General features: G+C 47.9%; 2 protein-coding genes across 5 annotated transcripts; one reads left to right on the top strand and one right to left on the bottom strand.

The window, feature by feature from the left end:
• Nucleotides 1-17: 17 nt before the first annotated feature.
• GMPR2 (guanosine monophosphate reductase 2) lies at nucleotides 18-6,716 on the top strand. 2 transcript variants are annotated; one of them, XM_057721095.1, is made up of 10 exons: nucleotides 18-443; nucleotides 834-947; nucleotides 1,089-1,208; nucleotides 3,307-3,390; nucleotides 3,541-3,714; nucleotides 4,526-4,607; nucleotides 4,699-4,805; nucleotides 4,991-5,033; nucleotides 5,719-5,878; nucleotides 6,084-6,716. In XM_057721095.1, the coding sequence occupies exons 2-10, from the start codon at nucleotides 861-863 to the stop codon at nucleotides 6,271-6,273; spliced, it is 1,047 nt and encodes a 348-aa protein (XP_057577078.1). In that variant the 5' UTR covers nucleotides 18-443; nucleotides 834-860; the 3' UTR covers nucleotides 6,274-6,716. The 2 variants fall into 2 exon arrangements, with proteins under 2 accessions (XP_057577078.1, XP_057577079.1); XM_057721096.1 differs by lacking the exons at nucleotides 18-443; nucleotides 834-947; nucleotides 1,089-1,208 and adding an exon at nucleotides 1,239-1,805.
• Nucleotides 4,799-9,912, bottom strand: TINF2 (TERF1 interacting nuclear factor 2). 3 transcript variants are annotated; one of them, XM_057721092.1, is made up of 9 exons: nucleotides 9,398-9,912; nucleotides 9,151-9,255; nucleotides 8,930-9,031; nucleotides 8,743-8,850; nucleotides 8,549-8,645; nucleotides 7,920-8,382; nucleotides 7,768-7,835; nucleotides 7,569-7,660; nucleotides 4,799-5,100 (listed from the first exon to the last, which is right to left on the bottom strand). In XM_057721092.1, the coding sequence occupies exons 1-9, from the start codon at nucleotides 9,587-9,589 to the stop codon at nucleotides 4,888-4,890; spliced, it is 1,440 nt and encodes a 479-aa protein (XP_057577075.1). In that variant the 5' UTR covers nucleotides 9,590-9,912; the 3' UTR covers nucleotides 4,799-4,887. The 3 variants fall into 3 exon arrangements, with proteins under 3 accessions (XP_057577075.1, XP_057577076.1, XP_057577077.1); XM_057721093.1 differs by having other exon boundaries at nucleotides 4,799-5,058; nucleotides 9,398-9,910; XM_057721094.1 differs by lacking the exon at nucleotides 4,799-5,100 and adding an exon at nucleotides 7,125-7,416 and having other exon boundaries at nucleotides 9,398-9,909.
• Nucleotides 9,913-17,587: the final 7,675 nt, after the last annotated feature.

Genomic DNA, 17,587 nt, shown 5'->3' with positions numbered 1-17,587 from the left:
TTCCACGGGGTTCCGGAAAGGCTCAGGGATACTGCAGCGTTTCGTTTCGGTGGCGTCGTGGAAAAAAAAAAGAAGGCGGACAGCTTAGTTACAGCAGAGATGACGCCTCTGCAATTCTGAGCTCCCCAGCCAGCCGGGGCCAGTAGAAAGCAGGGGCGGAACGCACTACTCCTCCCATCATGCCAGGGGACAGCTCCGCGCGCCCCACCCTGGGAGTTGTAGTCCCCTGCCCTTCGGCTCCAACGACATCCTGTGTGTGAGCTCTGTTACCCAGAGGGCCTCGCACGGTCGCCACCGAAGCTGGAATTCCTCGGTTCCTCGTTCCCTCCGGCAATTAGCGGAACCTGTTAGTGCGACCCGCAAGGCTCAACGGGGCTGCGCGAGGCTAGTTGCTAAGCAAGAGGATCTTCGGTCAACCGCCACCTGGGCCACGGCGAAAGGAAGTGAGTACCTCTATTCCGGAAGCTGGTTGTGGGACCCCACCACTCCTTCTCACTCCCAAAATCAGTCTCTTACCCCAAATTGCTCTTTGCAGGGGCGGGAGGAAGAAGAGTAGTGGGGTAAGAAACGTACCGTTTTAGGGTCACCCACGACTCCATCCCAGTTCTCCCCAGAAAACAGTATGTGGGTTGAAGACACCGAGAGTAATTGAAACCACACTGGTCTGAGGTGATAGTCTTCAGGGACAATGCCTCGATCAATGCCCTGACCTTCCACAATTTAAGCGAGGAGAGGGATGAGCCCTGCCGCCAGCCCTAACAGGGCATTAAGTTCTAAGGGGAAATTGGCTCAGCTACCCCGACTCCTGATTTTTCCTACCTTCCCGTCCTCAGATTTGTTGCCACCCTGAGGTGCCTGCCATGCCTCACATCGACAACGACGTCAAACTGGACTTCAAGGATGTCCTGTTGAGGCCCAAACGCAGTACCCTTAAATCTCGAAGTGAGGTGAGCTTGCTTCTCTAATTGCTCTTTCTTGATCCCAAGCTCCTGGAGGGCCAGGACTGGGAAAGATCAGTGGCTTTTGCCCTCCTGCAATACTTGTTTTTTGAATAAATGAAATGCTTAGTCTCCTGTTCGTATCTGCAGGTGGATCTCACAAGATCCTTTTCATTTCGGAACTCAAAGCAGATGTACACTGGGATCCCCATCATTGCCGCCAATATGGATACCGTAGGCACCTTTGAGATGGCCAGGGTTCTTTGTAAGGTAGGACTTCCCTCATGTCCCTTCCTCGTGGTGTCCAGTTTTGTGGGCTGACTGCATAGGTATCTGTATCCCCACCCCCATCCCAGGTCAGCTCTGGCAATTAACAGTCAGGATGCTCGATTTACAGTTTCTTGCAGTAGCACTAAGCCTTCTTTATCTGTTAACTTCAGAGGGCCATCTGAGTTAGTGAGATTCAAAGCTAAGTTTTGTCCCCTTTTTAACCGAACTTTCCCTTTTCTCCTATCCAGCAGTTTATACATCCTGCCAACTTTTCCCACCACCCAGATCACCCTCTCCAAATCACATGCATCCCTCTTTACACTACTGTTAGGATACTCAGCATTCACCGTTTTAATCCAGAAAGTAGATATAGCATCCAAAAATTCCTAACTAGAAGATCCTAGAGAGAAGCTGCTTATGCCTGCTTTTTTTTTTTTTTTTTTTTAATTTCCTCTTAAGTCCTAGGTTCCTGGTGTTTCTGGGATGTGCCAAAAATGGAATGTGTTTCTCTTATATACAGGTTACTGCTCACTTTCAGAATGGAAGGTGCTGCCCCTGTCAGTAATATTACCTGCCTCTATGTTTGTAGCTGAGAATGTAGATAGTTACTTTGAGCATCCTGAGGACACAGGCACTCTTCTGGTTAACCCAGGTAGCTCTGGTTGATGGATTCTGCTGCTGCTTGTGGCTCTGTTAGCCTTAAGGACTTCATCTCCCTTTCGCTATTTTTGATTGCTGTAAGTCTTTGTGGAATGTCTGCTGTCATTTCTCTGAGGCTCATAGTTGTGCAGCTTTAGTACTGTATTACTGTTGCCATTTACCAGCTACTTAGGAATCCTACTGTTGTCCATCGTCCACCTGGCCTGTCCAGTAGAGTTAAGGAATGGTGGATCTGACTTCAGTGTTAACAGATGTCCTATAATGTATGGCCTTGCTGGGACTGTCTTGTTGCTTTGTGTTGAGAATGGCTTTTCATTACTGCTGATGAGTGCTGAAGAAATCAGATTTTAGACATAGCCAAGTCTCTGTAATAATTACAAGGTTGGATGCAAGCAAGGATCTTTTTTCTAGATCTCTAGCTCGGTATGTAATTGGATGCACTTATCATGCCACCCTATGTCAGTATTTCTTCGAGGTCTGCTGACCTCCTGGAGTGATTTTTGTCTGTCAGCATATTGATGGCAGAGTGTTGCTGAGAAAGCAGAATTCAGTACCAGCTTTAGCTAGTGTTGATGATGATTTCTGCATATTATAGCACTTGCACTTCTTTATTGCTGGCTGATGCATGACTCCCTTGGATCTCTCATCTGTTGCAAGATTTGTGCTCTTGTCTATTTGCGTGTCTGTACTTTTAAAGCACAAACACCAGCATGCACAGTGGCCTTTGAATGCCTTTCTCAGAGTATTGGGATGTTGTCTGCAATTTGTTGAGCTAGGGAATACAAGTGTGATGAGGCATTATATCCTTGAACTTGGTTGATTGAAACAGACTGAATGAAATAGACTTCTCAGGTTGGTCCATGTCTCAAGAAAGTTTGTCCTTTACTTTAGTGGAGATGGAGAAAGGATAGCACCTTATTGACTGTTAACCTTAAGGCCTTACCTTTTGTGATTTTGTGAGCATTTCGGCTTGCTGAATTACTGCTGGTAAATGGACCAGAAGATACCAAAAATAGGTTAGTTCTGTACTAGGTTATTCTAGGAGGAGGGGCTGAGTCAGTGCCGGCAGACAGCGGCTCCGTCCAGCCTCTTCATCGTTCTCTCTTGCCTACTGCTTGTCCCCCTGCACCAACAGCTCGTCCTTGTCACCTTTTAAGTCAGAAGCACTATAAGTGCTGGCAGGTGAGATCCAATCCCAGTGACCTGGTACTTTGGTGGGAGTGCTGGGCAAGTACTAGCTTGTGGGGAAAAGCCCGACTGTATGTGTAGAGAGAATAACGGTGGAACTGAGGTCCCAGCTCAACCACTGATTTCTTCTAGTTGTTCTTTCCAGACTTCAGTCCCTCTGTCCCTCAGGTAGGATAGTAAAAGGTCTGTTTTTAGACAAAGAGACTCTAACAAAGTTCTCTCCTTTTTGATGGCTCTTTCTTTTCCCCAGTTCTCCCTCTTCACCGCTGTCCATAAACATTACAGCCTCGAGCAGTGGAAAAAGTTTGCTAGCCAGAATCCTGACTGTCTTGAGGTAACACTGGTCCTCCCCTGATCCATTCCTTAGCCCAGTCTCCCAGGAATCTTTTTTTGGCTTCCTGGGGATCAACCCTTACCTCCCCACCCCTGTTGGCTAACCAGCCAGGTCATTTCTGACACGCTAATGGCCCTGTTTCTCTCACAGCATCTGGCTGCCAGCTCAGGCACAGGCTCTTCTGACTTTGAGCAGCTGGAACAGATCCTAGATGCTATTCCCCAGGTGAAATATATATGCCTGGACGTGGCCAATGGCTACTCTGAACACTTTGTTGAATTTGTAAAGGATGTACGGAAGCGCTTCCCTGAACACACCATCATGGTATGCCTTTATTACCCTGCAGTGGGTCCATTCATCTTCTTCCTCCACTCTTTCCCAACACTCCATTCTGTTACGTCAGTTCCTTTCTCCTCTGCTGCATATCCTAGTCCATTTAGTCATGTCACTGGCTGATCATCCATAGTTCCATGCTTTAGATGTTTGTGTACTGGCCACTGCTGTTTTCTCTAACTCCTGATACGTAGTCTTTGTAAATCCAGTGCCCGACATCACCCACTAAACCACAATGAAACATTTCTGCATTGTACATACACACCTGCCCAAAGACGTGGACAGATACTGCAGTCATATTAAAAGGGGTTGCATGAAATGATGTTTTATTCTGTTTTTTTTTTACAAGCTCAGGGGAGTGATGACAAGGCCTCATTTTCTTCACAGCATTGAGAGGTCTCTCTGTTCTATCCATCAAAAGCAAATATAGTTGTGTAGATGCGTATTTAGCCGACATTACCATGTCCTCTCCCTTTCCCTGAAGCCAGAGAGGTTTCATCACATAACAGCTTAAGCATGGGATATGTTTGGGTCTCTTGGTGGGGAAGGGGAGATAAATCTACTGTAAATCAGGTGTGAGCTTGTTCCAGCTGGACCCCTGCTTTACCCTAGTACAACAGTACAACACTCACCCCCCTTACCTCGGCTTGGAAAGCAGGGTCCTTGGAAGTGACTGGTCTAAAAGCCCTCGGAGGGCCCAGTAGAGGGAATCCAGGTACCCTTCTTTGTAATAATGTTGGAAGCACGCAACCTCCTCTCTTTCTGATCCTAAGATTGCTCTGTTTCTGTGGTTCTGTGCCAGGCAGGGAATGTGGTAACAGGAGAGATGGTGGAAGAGCTGATCCTCTCTGGGGCTGACATCATCAAAGTGGGAATTGGACCAGGTAAGCTGGTTCACTGGTGGCCACTGGCCACCCCTTCAGTGGCAGACACCTGTGGAGAACTTCACTCTCATCCTTGCCACGTTCTCCTCAGGCTCTGTGTGCACCACCCGGAGGAAAACCGGAGTTGGGTACCCACAGCTGAGTGCAGTGATGGAGTGCGCAGATGCTGCTCATGGCCTCAAAGGCCACATCATTTCAGTAAGGCCAAAGGCAGGGTAGGCTATGGGGCTGCCAGACATCTGGGTTCTCTGCCAGGTCTGGAGGGTCTGGTAGAGGTGGATCAGGACTCCTGGGTTCCTGTCAGCTTTGAGGTGGGCCATTGGGCCCTCCTAGAGGGCTTGGGGCATCCACGCTCTCTCTTCATAGTGCTCTTTACTTTGCAGGATGGAGGCTGCAGCTGTCCTGGGGATGTGGCCAAGGCTTTCGGTGAGGAGAGCTCAGAAGGAGGATCCTGTAGAAGAGGATGAGTCACCTCTGAGGGTCTAGGATCAGGCTAGGGAAGTCCAAGAAAGCTGTTCAGATTCTTTTATAATATGACTAGTGACCCAGAAGCCTGTGGTGTCACCTGGGACAAACCAGCAGGGGAAATCCTGAGACTCTAATATCAACTCTCCAAGTGTGGGCCAGGGCTATGTGCACCATCCTGTGGACTGCTGGACAGTGTAGATGCCTGAGCCCCACAGTGGACCCATGGGATCTGGGTCTGGGGGGTGGGGCTACAGATATGCACTTTCCCAGCTTCCTAGGTGATCCTTGCTCACACTGAAGTTGAGGACCTTTACTCTTGGGACACTCGAGGTGAATCTTGTTTGGCTAGGCACAGTAAAAAGAAGTGACCAGAAGATGGCAAAAGCAGCAAAAAGGAGAGAGCAGAAGCCAGGCAGGGCATCTCCAGAGGCTGTATTTTAAATTCCTGGAAAAGTCCACTGAGGAACAGAAGCCAGGGCAGAGTAGGCCTGTGCACTGGGTTGTGGGCCAGCTAGGGAAACAAAACCAGGAAGATGCCAGAATCACTGGCAGGCCTGAGAACTTGGTATGAGTTGCTTCCGAGGGTGAACATGTGGGCACCTGGGCCAGATGCATCTCTTTTCCCTCTCGTTGGTGCTGGCAGGGGCAGGGGCTGACTTCGTGATGCTGGGCGGCATGCTGGCTGGGCACAGTGAGTCAGGTGGTGAGCTCATCGAGAGGGACGGCAAGAAGTACAAGCTCTTCTATGGCATGAGTTCTGAAATGGCCATGAGGAAGTATGCCGGGGGCGTGGCTGAGTACAGGTAGGTGTCGAGGCCAGAAGCTGAGGGTTCTTGGAAAGCGTGACTTTCCAAGTAGGGTGGTGGCAGGACTCATGACTTAGGAGATGGATGGTACAGATCTTGGAAGAAAAGTGATGAACAGGGATTAAATGCTAGAGACTGGGGAAGAGTCATTGGGCTTAAGGAATCCAGAGAGAAAAGGTAAGAAAGAGTTTCCTTCTCCAAGGGCCTCAGAAGGAAAGACAGTGGAGGTGCCCTTTAAAGGGGATGTGGAACATACCATCCGAGACATTCTTGGAGGCATCCGCTCCACTTGTACCTACGTGGGAGCAGCTAAGCTGAAGGAGCTGAGCCGGAGAACTACCTTCATCCGTGTCACGCAGCAGGTGAATCCAATCTTCAGTGACGAGAGCTAGACCTGAGCAGTTCTGCCCTCCCAGGGCACCAGCACCCACCACAGGGCTCCCAAGTGGGCCCCTTTCCCGTCCCAGCTACTAGGGCTATTACTTGGTCATGTCCTATCCTCTCTCTCTTGAGGGCTGCTGCAGTACTTCTGTACTTCTCTAACTGCACATGCAAAATGCCCAGGGCACTCACTAGAGAGGAAGCAGGGAAGGCAGGCTGAGAAAATGAGTTTAAGATAATCAAATGGGAATCTGGGGACCCAGCATCCTGAAGATGATTAAAAGGAAAACATGCTGATTCATATATAATTGTTTTATATGGCCTTACTCTGCAGGAGGTAGGCTTTTAGAATCAAGTTTTGTTAATCAGATTCATTAAACAGATCTTTGACTATCTACAAAGCTCAGAAGTGTTCACATATTTTAAATACCTCAATAAAGAGAGATGCCAATGACTTTGAGATTCTGGGATTTTCTGCACAAAGCTGGCATCTGGGTGCTGCTCCAGGGCAAGTGGAAGAGTTGGCACTGACCCAGTGGAGTCAAGGGCAGTGAGTACCTTTCCCGTGAAGCATCTCCATTCTAGTGCCACCACCCCCAGATAACCTAGCAGCATGAGGATTTACAAAGTATATTCTGGCATCAGACCACACATAGTATTTTCAGAATAACAAAAGGAAATTTCTCTTCCAGGCTCTCAGCCCTGGTAACCCTTTTGGGCATGTCTGAACAACACTCTCCAAGGGAAGTAAAATGGCAAAGGGATCCCCTTTCAGCCTTGGAGGGGCCAGTTCTGTTTCTAAGGAGTGACCTACACTGACCTTATAGAAGCCTTAATTTTTCCCCCTTGCACCAAGACAGTGTTTTAACAAATCCAAAATTTAATTATCAAGTGTTACAAAGTAACTTTAGCAATGCAGTCAGGCAACCCAAGCCTGGGCTTCCACTTTATTCCCCCTAAACTGCATGAGAACTGAGGAGGAAGGAGATAGGCAGAGTGCCATGGGCATTCCAGTCTAATCACAGGAGTCTAGAACTATCTATACAGTTAGGAAGAGGGACAGACACAGCACTGGGGCCAGAAGGGGGCAGGTATTCACAGAAGGTGGGGATCAGGGTGTCAAACTTTGTCTTCTGATAGTTTTCCAGAGAGTCCTGCAGAGAAGGGAGCAGGGAGAGCCTATCATGATTGAAACATGCCCTGAGCCCTCCATGTCCTGGAGCATGTGGCTTTCTGTCTTGTTCTGCCTGTCCATCCGCCCCCCCCCCCCCCCCCCCCCCCCAGCTTCCCATTCCTTCCTACTCACCCTTCCTTCCATCTGGCCATTTTCTTCCTCATCCGAGTCCAAAACCAGGTCCCCTATGGTAATGTCGGAGCTGCACAGAGATGGAGGACGCACTGCAGAGAGGAAACCAGAGTCCAAGTTCTCTTCTCAGTGAACACAGGACCTCAAGAGTCCCCAGGAGAGGAGGCTGTCCGATCTGGTCCTGCCTCAGGACACCTACCTGACTTCCTGGCCCGAGGAGGCGATAGTGACAATCTCAGGGGTCCCATGGGGCAATCCAAGCAGTGCCTGAGGTGGGGCAAGCAAAGACAGGGTGAAAGGAAAGCGGCAGGCCACGTGCTGCTAGTAGGGAAAAGCAGCTGTTCTACTCACTCCTTTTGCTCTGAGGCAGACAAGTCAATTGGGGTCTCCTTCAGAGCCCTTCCTCCCAGAGTCTTGGACGGACTCCTAGACTTTCCAGTCGAGGCTGCTCTGGTACCCACAGCACCTGCTGGGTCTGTTGTGTGTGTCCCTTGTTCTTCCCTGTTCCCAGGCTTAGATGTGACCTGGGTTGGTGAACCCAGATTCCTGAAGGGGAACAGCATGACTGTGGGGCGCTCCTTTTGGCCTCCGCTAGTGGATTTCCACCGGGACTGGATTCTTCGCCGGCCTAGAGGGGCCAGATTGAAGTGGTGGCCAGTCAGAGGTTCTAGGTCTTTCCTTGAGGGTGGACCCTGAGGAAGGTGTGGGCCTGGCTGGGCTTTTGGCAGAGGGTCGTGGAGTGCTGGTGTTGGTTGCCGAGGAGGACTCTGCTCCATGGGCTCTGTCATGTCCACTGAATCAGCAGCAAAGCACTCTGAAAAAGAAAACAGATCTTAAAAAGGCAATATAGTAACACATCCACTCAGTCTGGTTTCTTATGCCTCAGGCCCATGTAACCCTTCCAATGGGCTGTCTGAAAAGGTTTTAAGCTAAACACTCCACCCCCCCAAATTCTTAGTTCTCCTAGATGGTCGTGGTACCTGGAAGTGGCCACCCCATGTCCACATAATATTGGCTCAAGACAAAAGAAGAAGCGATAGAAACTCCAGGCTGCATCCAACTCAGCACATCCTGAAGCTGTGGGTAGGGAGAGAGGCATGAAGACCACAGGCCTTGATACAACCCCACTCCCCACCCCAGCATTCGGCCCTTATGTGTTTTGCTGCAACAAAACCTGCTGTGCCTGCAGTGCAGGCAGTGCTTTTTCCAGCTGACACAAATATTCAAAAAACAGCTTTTCCATGGCAGCCAGGAAAGGTTCCCCATACTCTTGTTCAAGTTCCTGCAGGAGGAAAAGAAGCAGGTCAGAAGAAGACTACAGCAAACAGCTACACCATAGTTTCCAAAGCTGCCAGTCCCACCTGTAGCTTCGAACCCAGATCAACAGGGGCTTCTGCCAGCTGCTTCACCTGCTGGCAAAAGGTTTCCTGAGCCTCCGAGATTTTCCTCAGATCCTGCTTTGTCTGTTGAGGATAAGGAAGGCAAACAAGTTAGGGTCACCAGGACCAGTGACCGGGAGGAGGAGCAGTTTTATTGCACCAAGTGTTAATTGGGGGTAGGGCTTGCTTCAGGGACGACTCACGGCTTTGGGGTCCCGCACTACAGGTCCAGACTCTGGGAAGTGGTGATGCAGGGCATTCAGAACCTGGGCCCAAGGCCGGCCCTGCAGAATCAGCTCCACCACCAGCTGTGAAGGGTACTGAGCTCAGAATCCCCACGTCGGGGCAAGCTGCCCTTTTTCAACCGGTTCCGCCCCCAAGCAGTCGGCTCCAGACAGGTCCTCGCATCCCGCCCCTTTCCCCTCTACCAGGTCCTACTGGCTCCAATACCTTGGCCTTTAGGCCCATACACAGGCGTTCATGGTGCCGGTACCGAACCAAGCCAGGGGCAGCAGCGCGCAGGAATCGCAGAAACTCCAATACGCGAGGAAAATGCTCCACGCAGCGTCCGCGCACGACTTGCCAGCAGGCAGCTCCTGCGAAGCGGAGAGCCACGGGACCGGCCCCCGGGGGCGTGGCCATGGCCGGCGGGCCGCACCCCAGGGGCCGTCCCTTCGGATTCCTACCTCTTCGGCGAGGCTTCCCGACTCCTCCTAGGGGCGGGGTTTCCGGTGGCCCGCACAGGTGAGGCTATTTCGGTTTGCGTCGGATGCGTTGCGATCCGACTCGGTGCCCTCCCATGGGCACAAGAATCCCGGGGTTTTTCTCCAACTCGGGCTGGAATCTGAATGGCGAAGCTGGCCAGCTCCACTGGCACCAGGGCGCCCTGCCTTAAGCGCCGCCGCTGTCTGGAACCCGAAGGCTACTTCGCTTCCGGTCCTGCAACTAGTTTCTCTACCCGGGAAAAGGGTGGTAGTGGAGAACCAATGGGCCGCCAGATACGGGAGACGCGACGGCGCGTCATAAGGCCGCGCCCCGGCAGATCCGGCGCCACGGCGCATCCCCGCCCTCGCTGCCGCGCACTTCCGACGGCTGTTGGGCCCCGGGGCCGCGGATCTGGGCCCTGCCCCCGGCCCCTACCCCCTACCTTTCCTCGCGGAGCCTGCAGAGAAGGCCCGTCCGTTTTCGAGGTCTTGACTTAAGGGTCGGTAAAGCGAGACTCATGCCACTTTCCCTGTCCATCGTCTTCACCCTCTCAAATACGATTCCTTAAATCCCAGCGCCCAAGCCAGCGCTTGCGAAGCCTTCCCCCGGCAGCGCGCCGCTTCCAGTAAGAGTTAAACTCTTCCTTTTACAGAACAGGAGAGGGCGCCCGCCTTTAAAAAATAAAATACAAAGTTCGAAAAGATACATCAGATTGGTAACCTGTTTTTTTTTCCCCTAGATGGTGGGACTGTAGGTAATTTTTTTGTGCTATTCTGTGTTTGATATCTTTTTTTTAATTAAATCGTGTAGTTCTAAAATAAATAAAACAATAAAATAGATTTCCTTTTTCGAATTTCTGTTGTGCGCTTACTCCACTCAGCTCCATAATATAATTGACTGTTTTACTTGTGTTTCTTCTTATTTCCATTGCCAGGGACAGAACCTTGGCACACAGTGTATACTTTTTGTTGATTGAATTCATTACCTGCTCTTTGACGACCTTACAGGCGTTTAGTGAACTACCCTTTCCTTGGGCCATCTTCCTTTCCTGGAGATAATGGCCCTTATATCCCTCCCTGTCTCAGGATCAGTCTTCTCAGGTGATCCACACATTCCACTGCCCGCAGGACATCTAGTTGGAGGTTCCTAAATACACAAATCGGACATTGTGAAATTCTAGTTATCTTCCTTTTTAATTTTACCTTAATTTATTCTTTCCTTAAAGTTCTGCCTTTATGTAAATCTGAGTTTCTGACCTATGTCATTTTCCTTCTTTCTGAAGAATTTCTTTTAGCATATCTTGCAAGTCAGGTCTCCTTGGCTACAAACTGCTCCAATTTTTGTTTGTCTGAGAAAGTATTAATCCTTCACTTTTGAGAGAGAATTTAGTGGGATTTTTTTTCCTTCAACATTTTAAACTTTTTACTGCACTCTCATCTTGCATGGTCTCTGAAGAGAAGTCTTGTGTAATTTTTTCTTTTTTGGCTGCCCCCACACAGGTTGCTGGGATCTTAGTTCCCTGACCAGGGATGGAACATAGCCCCTGCAGTGAAAGCACTCAGTCCTAACCCCTGGACCGCCAAGGAATTCCTTGAAGTAATTCTTATCCTTGCTACTCTAGAGGTGAGATGTCCCCCCTTCTACACCTCAAGCTTTGTTCAAGATTTTCTCTTGGTTTTTAATTTTCTGTTCATCCTTCTTCTTGTAAGGACAGGAGTGAGAGCTTCTAAGCTCCTTATCTGCCAGACTGAAAACTGGAAGTTATCTTCCATTTTATTTTATTTTTTTTGGCACACGGGCTTAGTTGCTCCGTGGCATGTGGGATCTTCCTGGAGCTGGGATCGAACCCGTGACCTCTGCATTGTCAGGCAGATTCTTAACCACTGCGCCACCTAGGAAGCCCTATCTTCCATTTTAAATTCTGCTCTTTCTCTGCTCTGTGCATGGCACCTTTCTTTACCCATGAGTCAGAAAACAAGACCATCACGCTTAACTCTGTCCTCTCTCTTCTCCAAATCTAATCCCTCACCAAGTTGAATCAATTCTACTTCCTATAGAACCTTCAAACCTACCCTGTTTTTTTGTTTGTTTGTCTTTTCATCCTCACTGCCTGTATCTTATTTCAGGTTCCCTGTCTCTCACGTTGAGAAGACTCTAGTCTCCCCACCTCCAGCCCAGCTCCTTTCTTTTCTATATTGTTTTCATCATAAATCTGGTGAAATGCAAAACTGATTATATCATCCCTAACTGAAAGCTCCCTCTTACTTTCAGAAGAAGTCCAAACTCCAAAATATGGCAAAAGGATTTTAATGATTTGGCTAAGTTTACCTCTTCATCCACATTCCTTGCCACTTTTACTTATCATGCACCTGTTACCGTAATAATGGTTACTCTGTGCACCAAGGCCAAATAGAAATATGGAGACAGAGATTTTGGAGGAAGAGAGAAATGGCTTTATTTTTCTTTGCCAGGAAAAGGGAAGACACAGCAGACTAGCGCCTCAAGAACTGAGCTCATGCTCCTCGGGAGTTGGGGAAGATTTTATATGTGGGGCTCGAAGTCTGGGTAAATGATAAGAGTCCAGGTGGTAAGGATCTTGCATTCTTTTCTTCTGCAAATTCATGGCCAAAGCTGGCATCAGGTAGCGCAGCAACTGGTTCTGGTGTCCCTGAAGTTATCGGCTCATGACCTCTCTGAAATGAAGAGTGCTACAAGGAAGTGTAGAGGGGGAAAGAAGTGCCAGGTGCAAAGTGTAATTCGTATGGACTCAGAGTAATCAGCTTTGTGAAAGACAAGCCCAGCTACAAGTATTTGTTAGTAGTAACAGCTAAAGAATAACCAAGATTGTTTAACTCTTTCAGGCCAGGTTATCTTTCTCCTCTAGCCTGTTGGATGTTCTCTTTGTTTTCCTTGCTCTCAAGAGCAAAAAGAACAATCACTTCTATTTGCATTGGAACAATTTCCCCCACTGCTAGTTCATTCCTTCTGTATCTATGGAGAAACTCACTTCTGTTTGTATTGCAACACACTTATATGCCAGTCCTCTTCAAACTGCTTGCGTTTTCCAAATATACTGTGTTGTCTCATATTTCGTGCCTTGCACATACTGGATGATCCCTCTGTCCTTCTTCCCTCTTGGACTTGACTTTTTTCATCTTTTGTGGCTCATCTGATAACTTCCTCCGTGAAGCCCCTCAAGGTTCTCCCCCAAGACCCCTCAGCATCCTGTACATTTTTTTTCCTGCACTATGCAGCATGAGGGATCTTAGTTCCCCAACTAGAAATCAAACCCATGCCCCCTGCAGTGGAAGCGCGGATTCTTAACCACTGTACCACCAGGGAAGTCCCCTGTACATCTTTTTGTCACTGCCATTGTCATGCAGAATCTATTTTGTAATGCTGTTGTAAGGATTCAATGAATTCGTAAATATAAAGCACTTGGAACAGGGCCTGGCTCCTAGTAAATACTGCACATGCATTTATTGTATTTTGAATGTTTACGTGTCCGCCACTCCCACTGTTGGGAGCCCCTTGAGGGGAAGACTCGCTTCTTTCTCATACACATTATGTCACTGGCGCCTAATGGAGTTTGTGGTTCGTGTGTTTATGGCTAACAAGAACAGCTCCTCTGTTAGTCCACTGTGTCCTGCCCCAGGAGCCCCTTGTTTTGTAAACCTTCTCAAACTCAAAGGATCAAGAAGACGAGTGGTCGGAACTTAGAACATTGGGAACTCGTGGCTACTCCTGGCCCAAGGAGGGTGGAGGCAGGAAGAGCATGGAGAAAGTACAGAAAGAAGAAAATTGGAAGGTCAGTGTTCTCAGTGATTAGTGTGCGTAGGAGTCAAACCCCTTAGTGAGATTATTAAAATACAGACTTCTTCGCCTCTGCTCCAGGGATTCTGATTCATGAAGTTTATTCTGGGGCCCAGAAATGTGAATTCTTAATAAACATCTCAGATGATTCTAATGCAAGTGGTCTGGAGACTACGCTTGAAGAACACTGGGGTAAGAGAACAGTTTCATTCCAACCAAAGCCAAAATCCTCCAGAGGTCACCCAAAGGAAAATTTCCAGGTTGAAGAGAGCTATACAAAGGGTGTCTCTGAGCCTCACCTTCCCTTACAGTTTCCTTTTTCTGGTGAGGGACACCAGTCCCTGTATCAGTGGGTGGGACCATGCATCTGTCCTGTTCCACAAGCCAGAAATCTGGCATTTATCTTTACTGCCCCTTTCCAACCACCACCCAGCCACATCCCATCCTTCCCCAAGCCCTGTGAATTTTCCTCCTAAATATTTCTCCAAGTTTTCCACCTCTGTCTCCAGCACCACTACTCTGGCCCAAACGACCATCTCTAGCATAAAATATTACAACTGTCTTCCAATCTGTGTCTCTGCATCCACTCCAGCCCCACTCCAATCCATTACCTGACACCACAGGCAGAATAATCTGTTCAAAACAAACAATCTGATCATGTCACCTCCAATTCTTAAACCTTCCAAAGGCTTAAAGTGGCCTATGAGGCCCCACAAGGCTCTGCCCTACATCTCTCAGCTTTGCCTCCTCCACTATGTCCCTTGCTCTCCTTGCTTTGGTCACACCATACTCCCCCTCCCCTCCCTTCCCCCTCCCCCTTCTCCTTCTTGTTTTTGTTTGTTTGTTGTGTTTTATTTTGTTTTTGCTGCACTGCGCGGCATGCCAGATCTTAGTTCCTTGACCAGGGATTGAACCTGTGCCTCCTGCAGTGGAAGCATGGAATCTTAACCACTGGACCATCAGGGAATTCCCCACACCATCCTTCTTTTAGTCTTATTTACTCTTTTAGATGCCCTTCTACCACAGGATCTTTGCACAGGCTATTCCTTTTGCCTGGAGTGATCTCCCTTCCCTCTCTGCCTTCCTGTCCTCCAGGGTCACCTATCTAGGTAAAGCTTTCCTAACCCCTACCATCAGGCTAGGTCACACGCCTTCACCGTAAGCTATGTATGTACTCTCCTTTGTCTTGTGTAATTTTTTTTTTTTGGGGGGGTACACCAGGTTCAATCATCTGCAATTATTTTAATTAATCTGTTTCTTTTTCAGACTGTAAGTTCCATAGGGCAGGAACAAGGTTTGTCCTGTGTTCTAGCACTTAGCCCATTGCTTGGCACATGTCATTGAATATTTGTTAAATGGGTGAAGGAATGGGTTCATTATTTGCTAACTATGGCTGGACCCTGCCAGTCAGAGTCTCCTGTAAAATTCTGCTCCAGCTGCGAACAAAAATCCCTTTGCAGGGTGGACCTTATGATAGCTGAATCTAGTCATTATTTTATTTTATTTTATTAAATTTTATATTTATTTATTCATTCATTCATTTATTCATTTATTTATTTTTGGCTGTGTTGGGTCCTTGTTACTGCACGCGGGCCTTCTCTAGTTGAGGCAAGTGGAGGCTACTCTTTACTGCAGTGTGCAGGCTTCTCATTACAGTGGCTTCTCTTGTTGCAGAGCACGGGCTCTAGGCACACGGGCTTCAGTAGTTGTGGCACGCAAGCTCAGTAGTTGTGTTGCATGGGCTTCGTTGCTCCATGGCATGTGGGATCTTCCTGGAGTAGGAATCGAACCCGTGTCCCCTGCATTGTCAGGCAGATTCTTTTTTTTTTTTAAATACAAATATAATTTTATTTCCTGATTTTCTTGATTACAGGACCAAAATTTCAAATCATAAAACATATTAGTTACTGGAAATATAAGCAGAATACATATCTTTTTTCTTCTCAGCTATAGATATTAACTCCCTTCATGTCGTTAGTGATAGACTGCATTGTAATATTCTAACATAAATGCATATATTCTGTGGTGCCCCAATTTACAGAGAACCAATTTACATTTGTCACTTACTGATGATTGACTCCCCAGAAAACTGCCCACGGGGGATTTCCTTTCCTTCCTGCTTCCTTCCCTTCCACCACTGGCTAAAAACTGCCACCCTGCCCCATTTTACCAGTCAGCCAAGTGATAGTCAACAGCAGTGTCTGGTGATGGGACATCATCAAAAGGAGAAGAAATGGAGAAAGAGTTAGAAGAAAACGGAAAAGATGAGAAGAAACTAAAGGAATGGAGAGTAATCCAAACTTCTGTCGCACGTGGCCACCACTCTCAAGCTTCTAAGCAGTGTGAAGACTGCACAGTGAAAGTCACAAGGAAGAAATGAACGTCTCCATTTTATCCCCCTTCCTCACTCGACCACGCCCATTCCTTCTGAGGTTTATCGTCCCGTCTGCACATCCTTTGCCAACTTCAGAACATCTTTCTTCTTTTTATCTCCCCATCCTCCATCCTTGCCCCTTTTTCACACCACTGACTCTACCCTGGAAACTCTTCCTTCATCTCACACCTGTATCACACCAGTCCCTGCTTAGCCTTTTCTCTGAGTGAAGGCCACTACCATTACCACCAAAGTAAACACTGCTCATTCCTACCACCGGTGCTCAGCCTGTGAAGGCATCTGCCCCACTGCTGAAAGGAGGCCGATGTCTGCCTCCAAATGGAAATTCTAAACCAGACATCACAGAGAAACCCTCTTCTTCGTGGTGGGTATATTCTACATTCCTCTTAACTACATTTGGGAATTAACCTTGGAACATGACTATCAAGAATGACTTTTTTCCCACAGGGGAATGATTGTAAATTCTACAGACTTTCTTATAAACCGACTCGAGACATAATCCTTCCTTGAGTAGGAGCCTCCCTTTGTGGAATCCAAGTCATTTGGGTCATACTTGCTGCTGGCAACTCTTAACTCTTTCTCTAATCCCCAACTCTTTCTGTAATCCCCAAATAAAACTTGATTTACCACGCAGCCAGGTCATCCAAACCCTCCCATGCAATCCTTGGAACTCACGAATTCACATCAACAAGATCCCTATAATCCTTAAATTCTTCCCTAAATGGTCCCTTCAGTTTCTTTTCTAATCAAAGCCTGGCTATTCTCTGAGAGGTCTCTTTTCTCAGCCACCCTCCTCAATGGGGACTGTGTTCTCTTCCCTACCCCCACCCTTATACTTCATATTATTGGAGGCAGGTAACTTTCCTACTTCCTCTTCATTGCCACTCCCACATCCTTAAAACTCACCACTTTAAAGGATGTCTTCGGATGTTACCACCTGCTGCCCCTTTACGTGGCAGCTACCCACTGTTATCCTGGAAATGCCACCTCCTTCACGCTACCACTTTTCATTGTCCATCACCCCCTCATGCCTTTAATTCCCTCCTTTCTAAGCTTACATTCTATTCCCCATTTCTGTAATCATATTAATGCATACACCTGCAGCCCTGTGTCCGTCTCTCTTATTATACTTGCCTGATAAAGCCCTGGTCCTGGTTAAACCCAACTCTCTTCCACCTCTACCCTCCCCCTAAGCAACTAAATGTGGACATAGGAAACCATACGGCCATGCTGGTTACTGATGAACCGTGCTGGCTACTAGCCAACTCCACTAAATTTCGGCAGGCAGATTCTTAACCACTGTGCCACCAGGGAAGTCCCTAGCTATTATTTTAAAAATTAACTTTATTTAAAATGAAGTACAACCATTGCTGCCTGATCCATAAATCTGAGAAACATTTGTAAGTCACATCTTATAAAATTTTTCTTTTAAATTTGCAATTAGCACCACCTGGCTTATTGTCAAGAAGATAAAATCTTTTGATGTTTTCACCTTTCCCAGAATTTCCTAAGAATTGTGACTGAAAGGGCAGACCCTCCAGCTTCCATGCTTGTTTGGGGAGAGCTCTGCTGTCCACAGGGTCTGCCATGTTTCTTCTACCCACTCAATGTCCTCTTAGAAAACCAGTAACAGGGGACTTCCCTGGTGGTCCAGTGGTTAAGATTGTGAGCTCCCAATGCAGGGGACACAGGTTCCATCCCTGGCTGGGGAACTAAGATCCCACATG

Source organism: Hippopotamus amphibius, chromosome 2 (genome assembly GCF_030028045.1).
Source record: "Hippopotamus amphibius kiboko isolate mHipAmp2 chromosome 2, mHipAmp2.hap2, whole genome shotgun sequence".
NCBI lineage: Eukaryota > Metazoa > Chordata > Mammalia > Artiodactyla > Hippopotamidae > Hippopotamus > Hippopotamus amphibius.
This window is presented reverse-complemented; position numbering and strand designations above follow the sequence as displayed.

What these genes read in the sequence shown, in the direction of transcription:
- GMPR2 (XM_057721095.1), top strand. Translation starts at nt 861, where the DNA reads ATGCCTCACATCGACAACGACGTCAAACTGGACTTCAAGGATGTCCTG. An exon ending in CCCTTAAATCTCGAAGTGAG is followed by an intron (nt 948 to 1,088) that starts GTGAGCTTGCTT and finishes TCGTATCTGCAG; the next exon opens with GTGGATCTCACAAGATCCTT. An exon ending in TCCCTGAACACACCATCATG is followed by an intron (nt 3,715 to 4,525) that starts GTATGCCTTTAT and finishes GTTCTGTGCCAG; the next exon opens with GCAGGGAATGTGGTAACAGG.
- TINF2 (XM_057721092.1), bottom strand. Translation starts at nt 9,589, where the DNA reads ATGGCCACGCCCCCGGGGGCCGGTCCCGTGGCTCTCCGCTTCGCAGGA. An exon ending in CATGGGGTGGCCACTTCCAG is followed by an intron (nt 8,383 to 8,548) that starts GTACCACGACCA and finishes TTTCTTTTTCAG; the next exon opens with AGTGCTTTGCTGCTGATTCA. An exon ending in TCCTCGGGCCAGGAAGTCAG is followed by an intron (nt 7,661 to 7,767) that starts GTAGGTGTCCTG and finishes TCCTCTCTGCAG; the next exon opens with TGCGTCCTCCATCTCTGTGC.